A 21,846-nucleotide genomic window follows, 5' to 3' on the forward strand; every position below is an offset into this window, starting at 1 on the left:
ACACAGGAGAGCAGACAGTGGTCCTCCTCCCCAGATCTCCCTCGCCATCCAAGAGGTACTTCCCCATCCCTCTGGACTCGCTGGAGGAGGAGTACCGGATACGCTCTGCAGATGATGGCAAGCTCTTCAGAGAGGAGTTCAATGTAAGCATGGGTTTGTGTGGTGTGGACTATGCACTGACTAAGATCTTTGTCCTGCAAGCACAGAACAAGTACAGAAAATAGTAATAAAAATGTTATGTTAGTAGGCTGTGTACCCGTGGCTTTATTTCTATCTCATGAGAATTGGGGGTTCTTTCTTTATAGTCGCTGCCGTGTTACTACCACCACGGGTCTTTTGAGGAGGCGAGCAGAGAGCACAACAGAGAGAAAAACAGATACCCAAACATTTTACCATGTGAGTGAGGATCTATATTCTGCAGCAGGCAATATTAATGTAACCTTTACACTTGCAGTTTTATTGATCTCTGAATCGTAAGGAAAGGTGATGTGAGCTGAATGAAAAACACGAACCAACTTTATTCACAGGCTTTTTTTTCTTTCTCTCTTCCACAGACGATCATTCAAGAGTCGTCTTAAGCCATCTTGATGGACACCCGTGTTCAGACTACATTAATGCATCTTACATTGATGTGAGTCTTGGTTGCAAATAGAGATCTATACCTAAACAGAGGATGGAGTCATACTACATCTTAGCCGGTCTGGCCACAATGAGTGTAGTCATAGTGGCTATATCCATTACTTGTATACAGGCTATGCCGCAGGTTTAGCCACCTCCACGTTGAGAGCCGTGTGCAGACAAACTCTGAATCATAGATAAGCTGTGAATATCATATAGTGCTCCTTTTTTTATCATTAATACTATTTTTTTTTCACACAGGGTTATAAAGAGAAGAACAAATTCATTGCAGCTCAAGGTAAATGTGCATTTTAGCTCTTTTTGTTTTTTAAGTAATTTAACACAAGCAAGTTTATGACCATTTGCACTGTATCTTTCGTCCTTTTCGTGATTCTGCTTCAGGCCCAAAGCTCGAGACAGTGGCTGACTTCTGGCGGATGATTTGGGAACAGAAAACAGCCACTATAGTAATGCTGACGAATCTAAAAGAAAGGAAAGAGGTTAGTCAAAGAGAACTCTCCCTCTGCAGTGGGAGATTAATCTATTGCCACCAAGTAGGGCGTGTTATAGAATGAACTTACACAATCTGTATGCCTCCGCTGCACCATTAGCAAAACCCTTTTGTATTCTCATGACCCAAAGTCATGGGCATAATTTATTTGACCTCTTTTCCAACTGAGAATCTATACAAAGTGTCACCCAGCAGATTACTTAGCATCACATTAAATTTAGCCTCAAAGGGATGATCAATTGAGAGCTCAACAGCCGATTTGATAGGGCAGAATAGAGGCATTGGGGATCAATGACGGAATAATTGTTGATAAGATCCTAAGAGGCTTCATGATAATTAGTCTGAGAATCTAGTTAATGAGTTGAAACGTCACCGTGAAGATCTTATTGACTGACAGAGTCGCACAAAGTCCCTGTGATTGCCTTTGGATTGGATTGTGAAATGCACACATCAAATACACGTTTCTGTACGTACACATACAATACACACAACACATGCTGCTCTGCAACTGTTTGATATGTAAGTTACACTGATAACATCATTGTGTGTTCTCTACAGGTATACATGTGTCTTCTAGTTCAGGAAGAATAACGTCTTTATTGTTCTCTTACCAGGACAAATGTTATCAGTACTGGCCAGAAAAAGGCTGCTGGATGTACGGAAATGTCAGGGTGGCAATGGAGGACTTCACCGTACTGGTGGACTACACCATTAGAAAATTTTGTGTTCAATATGTAAGTAAAATGTGCTGACTATATATCTGAATATTAATGATATTAAAAGGAGATGCGTTCTTAAAGGCTCATTATCAGCGTTGAAGCCTTTTTTACAAAGTGTATATCATTTTTAAACACACAGCTGTGTCTCATCCGGCAGCACTGAGTTCAATGTCCCTCACAGCACTTCAGCAAAAATATAATTATACTGAAGAATAATGGACACATTTATCCAAAAAATGCCCTAAGATGAAGATAAATGTTGCTTTTAATTGCTTTTATTTAGACATACCCATGCTCTGAAAATAATTGTGTCCTTTTTCAATATTGTTCTTAATATACTTCTTAATTGCTATAAAAATCTATAATCATAATAGCCAGATTCTTATTAAAAATTAACCATGAAACAAGGCTGCATTGAGATGGTGTAAAAAAGTAATGCTCCCCATGGAGAAATTTTAGTAAACTATAATAGGGTGCAAAATATAATAAATAAATGAAAACCAGTATGGAAACACATAAAAGAATATTAAAGGATATACATAACAGATGCAGCATGATATTGTCAATATGTAGGTGTATTTAACAGGTAGCATACACTCTACAAACGTCTCATCTTTAGAGGTTCATGCATGCCTAGTATCTGTGTTTTTCTTCTTGCCGGGTTGGGTGCCATCGCAGTGTACCGGGAAGCCTTCGGATTGCAAAATTCACTTTGTTCCTTTTTTATTTGAAGCCAGAAAAGTGCAGATATCCTCCTTGACTCTGTGAAAACTGTGACTGTGCTGCAGTAGAGGCTCACAGACTGAGCGCTTTTACATTCACCTCCTAGAACACAGAGCAACCAAGTGTTCAAGAGTACGAAATTACGTTCTCCTGAGAGCACATTCATGAGACGGGAGAGCGAGGCGGAGGCAAACCAGTACACATGTTTAATAAGTGGATTCTGTCACAAGTAGCAAAATGACAAAAAAATACAAATGTTCCAGTTAATTTGAGGTTACTCTAACAGAAGGTAGCAGATTTGTGTCTGCACAGTGAACATTATTCATACACAGGAATAAACTGTGTGTGTCTTTGCTTCACAGCAGGGCAGTGACGGTCCCCGAGCTCCACGGCTGGTCACCCAGCTCCACTTCACCAGCTGGCCAGACTTCGGGGTGCCGTTCTCACCCATCGGCATGCTGAAATTCCTCAAGAAGGTCAAGGCTGTCAATCCATCTTATGCTGGACCCATTGTTGTGCACTGCAGGTAAAATTAGCAGCATGACAGAGGCCAAAAGACAAGATATATTTAATAGAGTCAGAGATGATTCCATTCATTATTAAGAGTGAGAAAATACTTTTCAAACGATAATGTTTTGCAATAAATCTGAGCAAAAAATATGGTATGTGCACATGATTGTCTGGCCAATCAGTGTAAAGCCTCACCAAAGGAAATCAGCAGCCAATTGTAGCAACTGCAGCAACAGGTGCTCGGGGAGACAGACTGTTGTTTTTGAATGGGGCCCATTGAGGAGGCTTCAACACCCCGCTGTGGAATCCCAGCTCTCTGCTCCCTGAGGTGCCGTTGCTGAAATGACCCTTGTAAATCTATTAGGAGTGTGTTTGGGCTTCAGAGGTGAAGCACTTTTACACATGCTGAGGCTGTCTACAATTGATGTCTGTGTTAAGAAGACAGGGATAGCATGGGGTTAAACATCAGTGGGGTTTTTTTTCTGCTTGCCTGGAGTCAGTTTTTTCTTGCCCCTTTACAAATTGGTTTATTTATTAGCCGTTATCAAATAACAACAATGACAATGTTAATTTTGATGTTTAGTCTTTATGTAAGAGCTTTGTCCACATCCTCTAATGTCACACAACTAAACCTCTGTTTCCAGTAGGGTTGAATATCATTTAAAACTATACAATACCAGTATCATTGAAGTGATACTGATATCAATATAGTATTTCATTAGATAACCATATGTGAATGGAGTGGCGTGTAGTAGGCTTTTACCCATATTTTTTAGCGTTTTTGTGGCATCTCAGCATGCTGAGTGGCCAACTTGTCAAATACACTGCACTCAACTTCACCATATCACAGACTATTACAGGTTGTAGCTGCTGCTGCAGGAGTGTGAGCTCAAATCTGCTTGCAAACACACAAAGTAACTGGGCTAACTGTTGCCATCACAAGGGTAACATTATCTAACGGTTATTGAAGGGTTCAACAACAGAATCGAGTCGTTTTGGTCTCCGGGTGAGTTTTTTGCGACCGTTAAACAGCTTAGTGTTGAATGTAAGTTGCTGCTGCTGCTGTTAGCTCGTTAACTGGGAAGACATTGAACTGACGATTGCCAGGAGGATAGCAGCTCCTGAGTCAGCAGCAACAGAAAGTTTGCTGATGCAGTGTGGAGTCAAAACAGTCTGAATGCAGGTATCGTTTCACTGGAGACGTTTTGATACTACTTGGCACTAGGTTATTTTAGTTGATACATTAAAAGTACTAACACCCAGACCTGGTTTCAAGAATCAATGAAATTTCTGTGTTTCAGCTCATAAACTTTTCTTTATCTGCCCTTGTTTTCTCATGAGTGCCTGGTTGGTACAGCACATGCTCAGCTCTCAACAGAGATATAAAGGAAGTGAGATGATAAATACTTAGATAATCAGTTCCGTCTTGATCGGTAAAGTGAGCTGCAAGATTTATTCGCCTGATGTGGAATTTTACTCACTTCGCACAAGTCAGGCAGTCCTTATTGTTGAGTCCTGCATCATAGCAATATACTATATAACAAGAATGAACATTTTCTGTTTTTCAGTGAGAGAAATACTATGTTTCTTGCTCCGGTTTTATTTGTTCTATATAGCTTCAATGTCATATAAAGTTCTTACCCGACACATTTCGTCAGTTGCTACACTTTGTTACAGAGACCTTGTGCCTTCTTCTTGTTTGTGTTTCCACAGTGCCGGGGTGGGGAGGACTGGGACATTCATTGTCATTGACAGCATGATCGACATGATGCACATGGAACAGAGGGTGGATGTCTTCGGCTCTGTGAGCAGAATACGAGAGCAGCGCTGTCAGCTCATCCAGACAGATGTAAGTGTTGACCCTCTCCGACCTGTTGTACCTTGGACTGACAGCTCAACTCACTGCTCTAGTCTCGTCTCGACATAAACAAGCGAAGACATGGAAAACAACCTCGCCTATGATATACGAAAATAGTGGGAAAATAGTTGTGCAAAGTAAAGCTGCTACTTCTACCTCTTCGTCTCCTTGACTTCCTCTGTCTTCCTCCTCAGATGCAGTACTCCTTCATCTACCAGGCTCTGTTGGAGTACTATCTGTATGGAGACACAGAGCTAGATGTGTGCTCTCTGGAGGGCCATCTGCAGAGGCTTCACAACACCAGGGCTCCCCACGACAGGCTGGGCCTGGAGGAGGAGTTCAGGGTAGGAAGAGAGAAGCTCACTCTTGAACATTTCAGTCAGTAATGAATCGTCCCCATCACCCTGCGCCCTGCATGGATATGTTTTCATGGAAAACTTGCCCAGGGTGCCACTCTTGGCAGTAGTAACATAAATAACAATGCTTTGAATCAACTAAAACTTTATAAGGCGCCATGATCTGCCACACAGGATTTACTACAGCTTGGTGAAAAATTCTCATTTTTGCTGCAAAGAGTCCCTCACAGTTCCCTATGCACTAAATGGAATTATTCCCCATTGCCTCTTCTTTGTCTTATCTTTTTCTCTACAAATAAGTAATGTTTTTGTCCAGCTTCTTGTTGCATTTTCTAAAATATTATGCATCTCACCATCTTTATCAGCACAGATAAAAAAACAAACTTTTCCGTCATGTCAATCCGCTCGTGTTTTATCGCTTTTAGAAGCTGACCAACGTTCGTATAATGAAGGAGAACATGAGAACTGGGAACCTTCCAGCCAACATGAAGAAGAACCGTGTGCTTCAGATCATTCCGTGTAAGGACTGCTCCAATACTCCGAACACTTTCATAATACATCACATCCGAGTAACATCAAAGTATCATGCTGCTGCTGATTTTATAGATGCCATACACAGATATCCAGCTAATCAGTCCATGTCTGTGTGATCAATGGCATTTGAATGGGGCTTGTATCTTGACTCAGAGTTGGAGGAGGAAAGCCTGGTACAACTTTTTATAGTGAAAACTGATATAAGCTCTGGCGTGTTTGGCCTTAATAACACAGCTAAAGTTTTACTTAGCTGTTTTTTTTTTTTTTTCTTTTTTTTCCATGAGCCTCTTCAAACTTTTATTTTATTAGGAATCACTTGCGGAAAGTTTCATTTTTCTCTTTTTTCTTTTGCAGATGATTTCAACCGAGTAATCCTCTCAGTGAAAAGAGGACAGGAGTTCACCGACTACATCAATGCCTCCTTTATTGATGTAAGCACTCCCTCACGACCTCCTGTATAGATTTCCCATAGAAGTATATATAAAGCTCATTGTTTCCTTTACAAACAATGCAAAATATTATGTTTGCTGCACTCTCAAGTGTTGTTTACCGGATGATCTGCCCTCCAGGGCTACAGGCAGAAGGACTATTTTATCGCAACCCAGGGCCCACTGTCTCACACAGTGGAGGACTTCTGGAGGATGGTGTGGGAGTGGAGGTGTCATTCAATCGTTATGCTCACCGAACTCAAAGAGAGGGAGCAGGTACAGTATGGTGCTCTTGCAAAAGCACAGGCTGAAGTTGCACACTTAAATCTTTTTTGTTGCGTTATTTCATTTTTTTGATTTTACTTCTTATTCTTGACAGTCTGTATATGTATTTAATAGATTTATATTGTATTTGTGGTGCACACTTTAAGTACGAAAACATAACTAGGACATAAATCAGCCAAATGAAGCCTAATTGTATTTCCATCTGACCTTTCCAAACAGGAAAAGTGTTTCCAGTATTGGCCATCAGAGGGCAGTGTAACATTTGGAGATTATAACGTGGAGCTGACTGGAGATACACAGTGTGAAACCTTCACCCTCAAAGACATGGTGCTCACCTACAGACCAGTGCGTAATATTTTATCATAACAATTTTAATTTTCTAAATATAAAATTCAATTTGCCTCCCAGTTTTTCATGCTGTAAATTCATGAAATGTCATTATATTGACCATTTTAGCTTTATGAAAATAACAGTAGGCTTTCATTCTCACCAGGAAAAGCAGTCACAACACGTCCGACACTTCCACTTCCACGGATGGCCTGAGATTGGAATACCAGCCGAGGGAAGAGGCATGATTGACATTATTGCCGCTGTGCAGAGGCAGCAGCAGCAGTCTGGAAACCGTCCCATAATTGTGCACTGCAGGTGAGGAACTTCACTTTGGCAATTCTGCAGCATAATGTGCACCTTCAGAGAAAAACCACGCACACCATATCCAAAAAAGTTTCTGTCCGCTCATGCTTTTAATCCAACCAATTTCATTTTAACTGCACTTTTATCGCCTGATAACCTAAATCTCTCAGAGTGTTATTAAAAGGAATTTTTATTTTTACGGATTTTTCTTCCTGACAAACGTCTGTTACAATAAATTCTACATTTTTCCTCAGTAGACCTGGTGTTCTCTGCCTAAACCACTTATGTGATCCCTTATAAAGACTTAGCTGTGAAAGCTTTGATCAGAACCCAGCTTCAGGTGAAGTGATTCTAAAGCAGCATGCCCCTGTGGGATTGATCCAATCCACTGATTCACAGTCAATTAAAACCTCTCAAAGTGAAATCTCCTCTGACTCCCACTATGATTAATCTGATAAGATGAGCTAACGACAGGAAATGGTGTCATCACTCTCTTCTATTCCTTCATCACCACTTGTCTAAGAAGGGCTTTTTAAAGCTTTTTCTCTGCCCCTGGGAAATGGGGCTAACCCGTTGCAATCCCCAACGTCTCTCTACACTTCTCTTCCGAATCGCACATCACTCTCGCACTCGCTCCCCATCTCCCTTGCTCTGTCTTTCTCTCTCCATCCCACCATCATTGTAAACATTGACTCAGTCAAACACTGAGCTTCCAAACTGATTAGTGTTAGCGTTTGGATTAGCCGCTCTTTAAGTGAGGATGATTATTAGCACTATTACACAAAGGTCACCTTTTCTCTTGCAAACTTTTTCATTCAAATGGAAAAAGGATGTGCTGCAAAGATTAGAGTTTCATTGCCAAATGGTAGTTGGTAGTTAGAAATTCAAGTTTTAATTTATTTCTAAATCATTTGTAGTTCTTCTGCAACAAGTCTCTATATTTCCCAAGGTTGTCCAGTGTGTGCAATATGTGACGTGGCTGCTGATGTCCTTCATGTTTCAGCGCCGGTGCGGGTCGGACTGGTACCTTCATTGCTCTCAGTAACATTCTTGAGCGGGTGAAAGCTGAAGGCCTCCTGGACGTTTTTCAGACAGTCAAGAGTTTACGCATGCAGAGACCACACATGGTTCAGACTGTGGTAGGTGCAAAATGAGATAAAATCAAACCCGCTGTGCAGAATCTGTCAGCTTGTGCACGTTTGTGTTGTTTGGAGTCATTTCTGCACATATATAACTATTTTCCTTCTCTTTTTTTCCTTCCAGGAGCAATATGACTTCTGCTACAGAGTGGTTCAGGATTTTGTTGACATTTTCTCAGACTACGCCAATTTTAAATAATACCTGTCAAATACTTCTGTCCGATTAATTTATGCATTTTTCTCTGAATGTTGTTTTCTAAAGCGAGCTCTTTTTACATTTTGCACTTGATAACAGATCTAAAAAAAATATTGTAACATACTGCTCCAGGAGAGTCGGTCTCTTTCAGGAATGCTTGTTCTTTGACATTGTAAAATATAGAAATGGGAGTGGTTTATCAATGGGTTCTGGAATATATAAGAGAAAATAGTTTTAAGTTGCACAAGTGCAACATTTTAAGGATCAATAAAGGAAATATTCTAAGACTGTAGTCCAACTTTATCCATACAAATAATGTATATATATTGTAGTATGTATTGCTCACTACCCAAAATGCATAACTAATGTGTTGTACATGCATTCTCTTTTATTTCTGCTTTATTTTGACCACAATGCCTGTGGCTTACATTAGATGTGTATTTTATGCTGCCATCTGAACATGTTTGATCGCTACGAGGAGAATAAATTGTGTGTTTGATAAGTAGGTTAAAATGATTAACGCTTTTGCTAAAACGATGTCCTGCCTGACATGTGTGAATAATATCTATGATCAACTTTTAGCTCAAAGGAAAACATAAAACTCAAGTTACATTTCATTCCTGTTAGACGCTGCAAATTATCTCACTTCTGTCTGTGAATAACTTAACAGCTGCTGCCTGTTGCAATTTTATTCAAGTTCACCCAACTTTCTTGTGTTGCCTGTGGCAATATTACTTAGTGGATTGGTGCCTGACGCTGCAAAATGCAATTAGCCCACATTGGAACAGGCAGAAAATATTGTATTACTGTACATGAATCCAAACCGACCACGATGTTTTACAGCCAAGCATCACATCCATTTTTATATACATTAAAAATCCAACTTTACACTTGCATGTTTGCATAAAGCAGTGCCATATTGATTAGACAGACAGTTCTGATCATGAAAATCTTGTCACCAAGTGACACAGTTTTAATAGAAGCCAGATGTTTATGTTTAATTTAATATAATAGAAACATTTTTGAAAGTGTATTGCTTTTGAACTGTATGAATCAACAATTCATTGTTTGTACAAACACTTCTCTGTTCCATAATTTTAGTTGTTGCAAATTAGTGTGTAAGGCAAACACTGCAGATGTGTGTTTTAATGAAGAAATGCAGTTGAACATTAAAACGCATGAACCAGCCAAAATATGGAATATGCATACACAGCCATTTTGACATATTTTGACTATGATAGTTCATCTTAGTTTCATATTTAAACAAGGAACCCCCAACACTGCTCTAAAATCAAAAGCTTATATTTTTGCTAGGCTTCTGCTTGCGTCTTTGTAGAACAGTGAGCTCTGAGGTCTTACATTTGGGTAAAGATACTTTCTTACTGTGTTTGTACTTTCACTAAATCATAAGATGGGTTTTTACATTACACACACTGATCATTTTGTTTATTTCCTGTACATAAATTCACCAACTGCATTCATTTTAATGTATTGCCATGCTGAAAGAACAGGAAGTCCTGGGCAATGACAGTGAGGCCTTGCAGCTGATGTAACATAAATGCACAAGCATCTTGTTTCAATGATGTTTCTGCCTTTTTGAATCTGTACGGATTTGAACTACTATTTGTTTGCTAAAAGCTGATTCTAATAAATTATAGATGGAGAGAAATGCCAGATTTCATCCTTAATGTCGTCTTTTTGTCTGCCCCATGCGTTCGATACAAACACAATGATGTTTGTGATATATATTTCATGCTGTATGAACCCTGGTGGTGATGCCAGCATATCGGAGCACTTAGCTAGCTCCATTAGTCGTATTTTGTGTTCCATTAGTCAGTAAATGTGTCACACCTGCAGAGAGGGGATTATAATCCTGACAGCAGTCTCCTGCAACACCTATAAAATCCCCCTCTGGCTAATGCACCACATGCAAACAAGGCAAATACAGAGGTGAGTCAGTCCTCAATGAAGTTTGCTCAATGTTCATTAAGTTAGAATAGTGCTCCTCTTGTTAATTACTGTCTAAAATGCTGTTTGCTAATGTTAGGCGATGCTTTATAACCCCTGATCTGCGAGCTGTGAGAGAGGAGGCCGTGACATTATTGTTTTTATTACAAATTTGGCTTCCTCTGCAGCTCTAATGGAATCGAGCAGCAGAGTGATGGTGCAGGTGTTGTTGTTGGCGATGGTGGTTCAGGTCACCCTGTCCCAGCACTGGTCCTATGGATGGCTACCAGGTGGAAAGAGAAGTGTGGGAGAGCTGGAGGCAACCATCAGGGTGAGTGATTTTATTTTTTATGTGGGCGAGTGTACAGTTTCAGGAAATGTGGCCACTTTATGAAATTTAAAGTGAAATTTAACCAAAAGACTTCCATAAAATGGTCAGTTTCTTGTTTTTTTCCATACTGTAAATATTCTTTGGGGTTCAGATTTCATACAGACCCTGGTTCCATCTCCTAAAATATCTATTTTATTGTACTTAGATGATGGGTACAGGAGGAGTGGTGTCTCTTCCTGAAGAGCCGAGTGCCCAGACCCAAGAGAGACTTAGACCATACAATGTAGTAAGTGCTTATTATACATAATTTATCACCAATGTCTACTTCAATTGTACAATATTAATGTACACTACACCACTGTGTGCCATTGTGTTCCAAAGCAGCAATGACAATATACAAACTGCTCAATGGCTGTTTTTATTTTTCCCTTTTTGCATGAGTGAATATGTGAATGCATAATTGTATCTTTTTGAATGTTGGCAGATGTAATGCTAATTTGCTCAGACTTGTTTGGTGTCATACTGTGTTTATATATAAGTATATTTAAATTAAGACTGAAACATTTGTTAGATTAAAAATTCAAGCTTCAGATCACACCGTTAACTGAGATTTTTAATTTAAATCCCTTCAGATTAATGACAATTACAGTCATTTTGAGCGAAAGAGAAGGTTCCCCAATAACTGAAGAGCAACAAAAATCATCATCAACACCAGTGATGGACCATCTGAGTGCATACTTCAACAAATCATCACATTTATCGCACAGTTGTCAATTATATGCATGTCTGTAATTTAAATCCATTTAAATTGTAATAAAGTTTTTGAAATCTGATGAAATGATGGAATCTTTAGTTTAGTCAGATTATTACATTGTAATTTCACTTTGTAGATCTGGTCATTATAATTGAAATAATGCTATTTAAATAAAAAAAAATGTGGTTTTGAAACCTTTAAATACATAAAATTGCCTTTGTAAAGCAGCCACGACCGACAAGCATGACAAACTTGTGACACAACAATCTTAGCATGACAACAGCTGGTGATTAAGCCAATTTATTAGAAATCAATGACTTAATTGAATTTGTTACAGTTTTGGTAATTCCATTTTCTGCCACACCGGTCATGTGCATATGTGATGTGGAAAATTACACCAGCTGATTTTTGTGTTCCTACCTGAATGTTAATTAGCACCCCCAAACTGAAAGACACTTGTGATGTCCACAACAGCTTTCCGCTAATTAAGGATAACCGCAGCCATCCAAAACAGAAAGAGTGTAAAACTTTTTTTTTTTGTACCCCCCTCCCCTCTGTACAGGAAATTGGTGTTCATTATAAAAATTGGAATTTCATATCAGGAAAGGAAAAGAATCAGCAGGGGGCATATGTTTTAAAGAGAACTCATTTTCTGGCAAAGCCCCACAGACAGAGCACCATACTAATCGCCTGGTGCATAAGGGGCTAGGATTCATGAACTGTGCTGACACCGTGGAGGCCCTGCATTGTTAGAGCGTGGTTGTAATGCACGCCAATGAACCCAAACCCGCTGGCACAACTGGGAAAAGGTGAACATTATAAAAGCACATAGAATTAAAAAGAAATTAAACCACATTCCATTGCACTTCCAGAACAATGCTTGTTCATTTGTGATACTTCACATCGTTGGTTTAATATTCATGGTTGTAATTTGCATAACACAATCATTCTCTTTGATGAGGAAAGACCTAAGATTTTTTTTTTTTTTTTTTGAAAAGTGCTATATTCTACTTTACCTTCTTTGACAAAGTTACAGAAGAAAATGTTGTCCAGGGTATTTTCTTCTGAAAGTCACTGCAAGACTTCCTGGAACTGATTTATTCTTATCTTTATGGAGTTTTCAATAATTTTGCAGCATCCTCATAAAGGATAATTATGCTTTTATAACATTTCCTAAAATATGGTTTTAATTCAATTTGGTATACTTGTGTGAGAATAATGAATGTTTACAGATAAAGCATAAAATCCCATAAATTCCCTTTAAATAATCCCAAAGCATTTGCAGTGAAAGCCAACTTTCTCCCTCCCAGTGTCCTCATCAAGGACCTGCCTAATTGCACGTATATCAGGACAACAAAACCTGCTGGTATCTATGTTTCCAAATTTGATTTAACCTCACTTTCTCCTTCCCAGACCCCCTGGTGGATATTCACTTTGTTTACCTCAAATTAAACTTCATATTGTTTACAGCCTCCTGGTCCCTGAACATTTTATAGCATTTTAGAATTATTTCTTTATTTATTTTTTGTAATGATTGTAGAGTTGGGATTCATTTGAATGTTTCCCTCATCTGCATGAAAATTATATAATTAACTTTTGATTAACCAGCTCAGTTGAGTTGGTTCCCCCATGCACACTGGTGAATAGTACCCACCGCATTTTAATGACTGTTTTCCAATTGAGTGGCGACCTTTTCATCAAAGAGCCACAACTGGGGCTAAACAACGGTAGAAAATAATCACGGTGAAGACAATAGTAGAGGCCGACAGGCTAGGATGTCATCCTTAAATATAACAACAAGGATGAAAGCAACCTTACTGCACGTAGTGGCTGTGGCGTGAAGCCAAGTGCTTATGCTGCTGGATGCCCCATTGTTAAAGCTGTGGAGGTCACGTCCATTGGCATATAGAGAGGGAAAGCACAGGAAGGCGAGAATGGCCCATTGTTACATGTCCTTGCTCAGAGGGAATTCCATTATGAAGGGCAATACATTTTTGATACTTTGATTTTTGTGCCATTCATTTGTTTGAAAAACAGAACATATTTGGATAATGGCTTCAGGAAAAAGGGGTCTCGGAGCACCTCCATCCAAGGCTACAGCGCTGCATTAACACACCTGCCAATCAAGCGCGCCCGAGCAGATGTGCATCCTCGCACAGCCCACCATCAAATAAGCATTCTATCATATGCATAATATAGTTTTCATTTCATCACGATTATGCTCCGTGCACCATGTGTGTGTTTCCGATGGGTCATAGGAAACTTTTATTGAAGCGGAGTGTATAATAAAGTCATTTTCCAGGTGCTTGTTGTGGCTCTTATTATGAACAGAATGATAATTTTCCCTCGAGGAATCTGGCCCTGCATATCAATTGAAGTTTAGTGTGGGTCTTACTATGTTCCCGCAGGCTATAGTAGAAGGCAAAGTCATCTTCAGAGAGAGTCTAAATGTCAGGGAGGTCTTCAAACACTTTTTCTCCCTGAGCCTTACTGAAAAGGCTCTTTGGAAGTGCTATGTCTTGGAATTGATATGGTGGAGGTGAGGTAAAGAGGGACGCAGAAGGCTTAATGTAAAGCAGTTGACATGAAATTTAATTGGACAAAATATGTCAGAAAAAAAAACTAAGGAAGGGTCAGGGAAGAAATAAAAAATACGACTGCTCTTATTGAGCTCTGAGGTAAAGCGTTTGCTCTCTGCTCAGTTACTGTTTTGTCATATCCACATGTCCCCACATGGTGACACTCTTGAGCTGCCGTGTTTTGAATCTGCTCCCGGCTGCCGGGTCTCTCAGCAATTCCATCACTTAAGTTTGCAGAAACTGTTATTCCTCTAAATCTAACAAAGACTTCAATCAATCATCTCGAACTCTGCAAGAAAAATTAATTCTCCTGCACGCTGACTGATGGAGTTTGTGTTTATGACAAAAAGTATTTTGTACGATTTTGCAGCAGAGCCGTACATGGCCTCAAACCAAGCTCATTATAAAATGTGGAAATTCATATAAAAGCATTTCATCTGTGGAAAGTCATGAATTTCTCAAGTGTTCTTAGCTTTGCATTTGCAGGGCATTAATTTATTTTATTCCTTTTTTTTTGGGTGACTGAAGTTTAAGTACAGCAAGCTATATGGTAGCATGTACAGTACAGTAGCGGAATGGCCTTCCTTCTCCTTCTTGGCTGGCAGGGAACCTTCCTGTTGTGATCCGACTTCTCTCCTTTGATCAAAGAACAGTGTTAAAGCACTGGGAGAAGGAGGAGGTATGAAATATGAATGAATACAGCTGTGTTTTGATGGATATGTCTCAAAGTATCCCAGTAAGAGACTGCTAAAGGCCAGGAAATCTGTTTGTGTTGTGGAAATAGGCTCTTCCTCGCTTGTTTCTTTACCAGCTTCATCTTGGGTAGCTTTTCACTTCATATTTTAGAGATCCTTTGTTAGGGAAGAGATCAACCCCTTATCCGTGCATTTGTAGGAAACTGTTCTAAGAGGCCCTAGTTCATAATATATATCATTAATGACACCATTTCCTTTGTTTGGTCTTGAAACCACCTTTTGAACAAAACACGCGGCAGCCATGAGAGGAGGATATTTATTATTTTTCTAGGGTAGACCCAAAGTTCTCACAGATGGAACGAGATCTTCTATGAGGTGATGGAGGCTTTGTCACTAGTTATGTCTGTGATTCCATTTCCTTTTCTAAAACCCCATCGGGGAGCTGTGACTCATTTTGAAGCTGGAAGTTGATACTGTGGTGTAAAAACTAACGTTCCCATCTGAATTAAGAAACTATCAGAGCTCACAAAAGCTCGTATTTTTCGGAGTTAGATGAACTCATCTCTCGCATTACTCTTCTTTAATAAACAAAGATAAAAAAAAAAAACATGTGCTCATAAAAAACACAATTATTAGGAGAGACTGTAAAATGAAAATTGCTGCCTATAGATGTCTTTTGCAGCACATCACGGCTTCATTGTCTTATTAACAATCATTAAAAGGCTCTCTGCAGTCATTTAGGAGTATATTAACTAAGATCCAGCCTTTGGACCTGTGGCAGGACGATGTCTCTGGACTACCGGAGGTTCAAAACTTTCTGCCCAGGCTTTATTAGCCTCACTAATAGCTGGGTTTCCCAAATGCCACGGTCCACCTCTGTTGGGAGTAAGGGCTCAGATCCTGTCAGAGAGGGGTCGCACTAACCAACTGTAATCTTTAGGGTACTCCACTCCCGCTGACCTACATCTAACGCTGGTTCCATCCCCCCCGCTTACCCCCAACCACTATCCTTTCCCTCCCCAATCTGGTCTACCCATCCCACTTCAGTTATGCCACCCTTGGCTCTCCCTCCCACATCTTACCACCCTTGTGTGATAGTATCCCCCCACCCAGCCCGCCCCATGCCTGTTCCAGCCTCGTCCGGCTGGCCACAGCGAGGAGCATGCCTTATCCTGTGGTAACGGCAATTAGCAGTGTAAAGCAAGCTGTGGAGAAGACTGGATCCCTGTCCACGTTTCAACCCCAGATCACGAGTCTCCAGCACAACTTCAAGGCAAACCATGCAATTAGCTACAATAATGATAATGTGTTGTAGGGGAACAAAGAGAGGGTAAAACAGACTACTGGTGTGAGGGAGAGTGGGGTGCTAATAGTAGGGGGGTTATTTGAATGCTCTGGTGCAGATAGGAGACCAAATCAGACTGATTATCAAACGTATGATGAATTATATTTTTCCTCTAATTATCCATGCCTTTTATGTGCAAACCAACTGAGTGAATTTTGCATTCTAGACATCTACGGTCAGTGGTCTTTGGGCATCACACTGGGGTTACATCTTTTATTTCCGCTAAGCAACATACAAGGAGTTACTCATGTGGCTAAGCTGATGGGAAGAGGGGAGAGAAATGTACTGACAATTTTCTTAGTTGACTTAATTAGATACTTTCAGAAATATTTGGCAGCGGTACAGGAATGGAAAAAAGGGGAAGTATGTGGTTTGATGTTTGACTATCGCAGATGTGTTGACACAGAGTCAAAACATGCTGGAAACAAACCACAAAACCCAGACCACAAATAAGAGCATTTCAAGTCAAGGTTGTGAGTAGATACAGTCGAGAAGCAGACTCGCTGCCTTGGTTGGAACACAAAAGTGCAGCGCCTATTCTCTCCGCTGTGAGCAGAGACCATTCCTACAGTCTTACATCCAGAGGTTTATAGAGGATATTTTGCTGGGTGTTGTGCAAAACGAACCGTGTCCCCAGAGCAGCAGCAACTTCACCTTGGCGGAGTAATGCTGTGATATTCTGTTTATTCTTCACTCACTTCATTTTACTCAGAGGAAATCCTCTGGAGATGGCTTATCTTGGAGCTGGAACAGGTGCACTCTAATTTACTCCTATTGCTTGGGGAGCCCAGGGGCCCCTGTAGAGAAGAAAGTAGCGATGTAGCACACTCCACTGTAAAGCACAAACAGCCAGAGAAAGAGCATTTAATCGAAAGAGAAGAAAACTGTGAGCTTTGAGTGCAGCCGTATCATTTGGATGCAGAAAATCTTTCTTTCCTTTTTTTTTGTTTTCCTGAGGTAAAAAAGGACCCGTCATTTCATTTAACTTTCATTTGTTCAACACTGTTAACTTTGCTTGAAACTGTCATGCTACACTTGGCAAAGCAGCAGATGACGTGGGGGACCTGTTGTATTACCCCCTGCATAATAAAATGTTTCCTCACCAGTCACTCCTGAAATATCCACAGCATTTACGGCTTAAAAAATGGCTTCTAGTGCCTCTGATATGTGCCACTTAAGTTAAAGTGTACGTAAATGCGTGCGCTATTGCCTATTTGTTTTGGTAATGTTGCACATTTTCAGCCAGGAGAAAAGTTTGTTTCATCTTTCACCCTCATCCCTGCATTCACTGCGAAAAGAGCTAAGCTTTCAACTTTGAATTTACTCTCCAATTCCTTTTCTTTAGAGAACTATGGTTTTGAAGAGTGGAGCTGGTATGTTATTTGTTCGGTATATTATAAGTCTGAATTCAGTCAGTATTTTTGTTTTGTGTTGTTCGTCTCTTGGGAATTATGCAATCAAAGCAGATGCCTCAAGCAGTCTAGAAAGCGCCCCATGTGAATAAGAGAAAATCTTGTACACAGCATTTTTTGTATGTGTGTATGAGGAAGGGGGGCATGACAACAAAGCAAATATATGGCATTGTTCTCTGTATACTATACCCGTATGCTGCACCTTTTTTTTTTTTAAAAAAAAAAAAAAAAGATAATATAACCACCTGAGTTAATTTATTTTTTAATGTCAGACCATTTGACTCTATTCAAAAAGCAATTCTACACCACTGATGAGGCGCATAACTACAGCACCACTTTGACTGATGCAACGGAGGTCCAACAGTCAATGCGCTGGATCTCTATCATGGAAAATAAGGTTTGAAGACTGTGTTGCTGCTGAAATTTCACAATGTATAAACAGACATTTCTCACTCAAGAAAAAAAAACACCAGAGAGACAAAGGCTTTGGTAGAAAAAGGGAGTAAACACAAAGAAGAGCGAGCAATACAAGGACAACAAGAGAAAATATCATATACACTTTTAATGAGTGTGCCTGCCCCAAGCTTCTGTTTTTAATCACCTTTCCGTGTGACATAATTTGCTGCGAGATTGTATATGCTTGAGGGACTTTCAGTTCTTGTCAACTCAAGAGCATTTGAACCAATCAATACCTGTCTATCCTGTGGCACACTCATAGTTGGCCATTAGGAAAGAGCTGCTTAAAGTAAGCTCAGCCAATACCATTAGCCCTAGCCTAAGGGCAGTTCCATGCCTTAGTCAGGGTAGGCACCTGCCCCCGTCACCCCCACCTCACCCCTTAACCCCCTCCACCCCTCCCCCTACCATTAAGAACCTCCCCTGAGACATCATTTGGACACATCGGCCAAAGAGCACTTCTTTATTCCCTCTCTTTTCTTTCCCTGGCTCCACCAAAAATCAATACATCTCCCCTTTTTCTTATTTTCACAATTTTGCCTCAATATTATTCTCTCCTCTTCCAGAAACCAATGGACTATCCTCTTTTTTTTGTCTTTTCATCTACAATTTCCTGTGACTTATGTCTCCACACCTCATGTTTTGGAGGGAAAGAATTGGAAAATAATTAAATTATCTTGTCACGGTGATATCAAGCTGAGGTCCCAAGGTGCTCTGAAACGTTTTAAAAACACTGTGGTCATTCTGCATTTAGTTGCTCTCAATTTAACCCCGTAGATTTCTTTTTTTTTTTCTCTCCATGGCACATTTTATGTCGTGTGCAGAGTTGCTTTGCAAACTCAGCAAATGTTGTAGATGTGCTTAAACCTACTCATTTGTTTTTGACACTCAATAAGGGAGACATCAGCGCTCAAATATCTTTGCAGTAATGAGTGAACTTCCTCTGTGTCAGTGTTTTTCTGCTCCGACCATGTCATAATACCAAACCCTAGAGATCAGAGCAGCATACGCAGTAATGCTTCCTGACTGCTTCTAATTTTATTGCAAGGCAACGACTCCACACAGCACAAAGTTTCAGAACAAGTGATACAATATAATGTCCTTAGAAGTCAGTCAGTCAGTTATTGCCCTCCCAGCCCTCTATTTCAAACAGAAACTGCAAAAGTGGGGTGCTGCCCTAAATCTTGGCCAGTGCTGTTTACGATAATAACTCTGAAGAGTGATAGCTGGTTCCGCAGCACTGGCGATTTCTGTGGCCGCCTATATCGATCGGGGGTCCTAATGAGCAGCAGCGGAGCTGTGGCTAATGGTGTTGTGTCTGGTGTCCATAGTAAACGCCCACGTTGAGATTATCATTCCCAGGGGGGACTGAGAAAGGTTTTGCCAGCCCAAGCCCTCAGGGTGCGAGCGACACACTTCAGGGGTCAAGGTAAACTATCAAATGAACAGCCAGGCCTTTCCTTTCCTTGCTTTGAGGACTATACCATACTACACCACCACAGTAAGGATAAAATCTCCATATATGATGCAAAGACAGACGTATTTTTATATTTTTCTTGTTTCATATACAACAGGGTATTATAATGAGAGAAACTTAGCACCCTGTTGCAAGCTCACTTTATCACTTCAGTTCTTTGTCTAATTTCTCTACAGTAGTTGTAAAAAGCTATTACCGGGGCATTGATAGAGACTTCACCAAACTGCCTAACTGTTATTAAGAGACCTCAAATGAGACCTGGCTTGACAGACTGATAATGGCTTATTTGACTTCAGAGATCGCCCTGGCACAAACACTCTAGCCCCTTCACATACCCATGGCAGCCATTGTCCTTTGCTATGTACGGCCATTCTGGCGGTCTTGAGTGACATCCAACAAGTTCAGCAGATTCACAATGTAAGTGCACACCAGACAGTACATAGTGTCTTCAAAGAAGGAACTGAAGCAGTCTCATTGTAATGAAGGGAGCTGTTGCTCCCTTCATAAACCTGGATAGGAAATGAAACCTGCTGTCAACTCACATGTGGGAAGGCAAAACTCTTAAAGCTATGTGGACAATTAAGTGTTGATAAAACTGCAGCAAAAAAAACAAAAAAAAACATCTTTATTACCACAACCACCTCTGTTTCAACAGATGATTCCTCCATGGATTATGCTTGATGGTATTCAGCTCAGGGTGTGCACGGAGCATTAGCCGGGCACAATAATGAAGTCAACCCAACGCACAGCACCTCTCGGAGTCATGCCCTGTTTGGAGTCACACTTCCATGTCCTGGCAAATGCTGAGCATGTAAAACAGAACTGTCAATTATTCAACATGAACGGGAGGATGTATGGAGTGACATGGGGGGTGGACAGGGGCCGACTAAGCCTCGGGCAGATAGGGGGTACCACTTTGATGTGAGTGTGTGGGCCTGCAGAGTTGAGCAAGGTGCACTGGGTAATCTGCTAGAACGCCCCCCACCCCACCTCCAACCCCGCCACTCCTTCGTTTTTCCTTCCCCTCCCTCTCAATGCCGAGCCTCTCTGCACCTTTTATGTCCTGCTTCGTTTTCCCCTCTGACACCCTCTCTCTCTCTCTCTCGCTTCATCTCTGCTTCACACATACATAAACAAACCCGCACACACATGCAGCACATGCACATGTGTACACACACAATGACATGAAAGCGAGATCCCTTTGTCTGTTAAGCAAACAAGAGCAGGCAGCACTTGTTACAGATAATAAAGTTGTGAATGGCTGATTTTGGAGAAATAGCGTTGTTGCAGTGTCACAGGAATGGCATTACTCATTTATACAATGAATACTAAAAGTTCCCCTCTCTTGAGTCTCCTCTCGTAGTCATACAATAGCAAGCTTAATTACATTAAGTTCTGAGAAGAGGGAAGTTAATGGATGACATTTTGCTACACCATGAGTGCTCCTTCCAATAACAATAGAAACCCAAATAAGACCTAATTAATATGCATAGCAGAGCCAATGAACTTAATTGTCAAGTTGCTTTTATCAACCTGTCAAAGGATTGACAATTAAAACAGCCTCTGTTAAAACTTTAATGAGAAGCAAGTAGGAGAGAGGGATGATGAGGGAACAAAAAGACGCAAGCTTCATCCGTCATGAAAGACGCTACAAGACAACTACCCATTATTATTTCCTATCAGGATAAAACTATGCAAATCATATTATGCATTTTTAAATAATAAGTCAATGAGTTATATTTAATTTATTACCTATACTCTTAGAATGAATATTTAACGCTGTTTTTAAGTTGATGAATTCATTAGATAATTTAGTGCTGAGCTGCAACTGCAGGTTTTTTTTTCCAATCTCCAAATGTCCTTCAGTTTCTGTCCTGAAATCCAGAACAAGTATGTGTCAGTTTTCAAGTTCAACAAGTAAACTTCCTAAAGTCTTCCCTCAAGGAGGCTAGCGCATCATTTTCGAAGGAGCCTGAGCAGAGCCGAGGTCCGTAGCCGGACCTGAGCTGAGGCGAAGGCTGCGTTTTGACTTGAGTTTTTAATCCCAACATTGACACCAGCATGTCTATGTTCCAGAGGGGAGTTAAAACTGCTGACTCACTCCCAGCGCGCTGGTTGTTGTTCTCCCTTACAGATGTGACCGTTAATAGGCCTGCATCCATAATCATTAGTGTGTCTCAGTGCACAGGTACCCGATGGGCCCCGTGCGTCTGCCATTTGGTCTCGGTTCACTGTGCTTGCCTGCAGATGTGAGCGAGACACACACCTGCTCAGGGGCTCTCAAACAGACCGGCGCCATCCGTCACAGCTCACGCTACACTCGCTCTGTCGGAACAAGGC

The 21,846-nt window shown here is 40.6% G+C and overlaps 2 protein-coding genes across 2 annotated transcripts in view; both read left to right on the forward strand.

Moving 5' to 3' along the window:
- The window catches only part of LOC121954751 (receptor-type tyrosine-protein phosphatase epsilon-like), a 32,494-nt gene extending 22,310 nt beyond the window's left edge, over positions 1–10,184 (forward strand). Inside the window, exons 6-21 of the mRNA XM_042502444.2 lie at positions 7–143; positions 306–396; positions 555–631; positions 880–916; positions 1,021–1,118; positions 1,744–1,863; positions 2,934–3,097; positions 4,795–4,930; positions 5,134–5,283; positions 5,721–5,814; positions 6,184–6,260; positions 6,399–6,533; positions 6,762–6,887; positions 7,036–7,187; positions 8,179–8,314; positions 8,439–10,184. Coding sequence (XP_042358378.1) covers positions 7–143; positions 306–396; positions 555–631; positions 880–916; positions 1,021–1,118; positions 1,744–1,863; positions 2,934–3,097; positions 4,795–4,930; positions 5,134–5,283; positions 5,721–5,814; positions 6,184–6,260; positions 6,399–6,533; positions 6,762–6,887; positions 7,036–7,187; positions 8,179–8,314; positions 8,439–8,513 — 1,805 coding nt within the window. The 3' untranslated portion in view covers positions 8,514–10,184. The remainder of the gene's footprint in view (positions 1–6; positions 144–305; positions 397–554; positions 632–879; positions 917–1,020; positions 1,119–1,743; positions 1,864–2,933; positions 3,098–4,794; positions 4,931–5,133; positions 5,284–5,720; positions 5,815–6,183; positions 6,261–6,398; positions 6,534–6,761; positions 6,888–7,035; positions 7,188–8,178; positions 8,315–8,438) is intronic.
- Positions 10,185–10,512: 328 nt separating this feature from the next.
- On the forward strand, positions 10,513–11,474 carry gnrh3 (gonadotropin-releasing hormone 3). Its single transcript, XM_042502401.2, has 3 exons — positions 10,513–10,788; positions 10,994–11,074; positions 11,421–11,474. The coding sequence occupies exons 1-3, from the start codon at positions 10,651–10,653 to the stop codon at positions 11,472–11,474; spliced, it is 273 nt and encodes a 90-aa protein (XP_042358335.1). The 5' UTR covers positions 10,513–10,650.
- The last annotated feature ends 10,372 nt before the right edge of the window (positions 11,475–21,846 follow it).

Source organism: Plectropomus leopardus, chromosome 13 (assembly GCF_026936395.1).
Source record: "Plectropomus leopardus strain MGB_pleo_1.0 chromosome 13, ASM2693639v1, whole genome shotgun sequence".
In the NCBI taxonomy this organism is placed as follows: Eukaryota; Metazoa; Chordata; class Actinopteri; order Perciformes; family Serranidae; genus Plectropomus; species Plectropomus leopardus.

Bases quoted from the DNA above. Each gene is read 5' to 3' on its own strand.
- gnrh3 (XM_042502401.2), top strand. From the start codon at position 10,651: ATGGAATCGAGCAGCAGAGTGATGGTGCAGGTGTTGTTGTTGGCGATG. The intron at 10,789-10,993 runs GTGAGTGATTTT...TATTGTACTTAG, and splicing joins AGCTGGAGGCAACCATCAGG to ATGATGGGTACAGGAGGAGT. The intron at 11,075-11,420 runs GTAAGTGCTTAT...AAATCCCTTCAG, and splicing joins GACTTAGACCATACAATGTA to ATTAATGACAATTACAGTCA.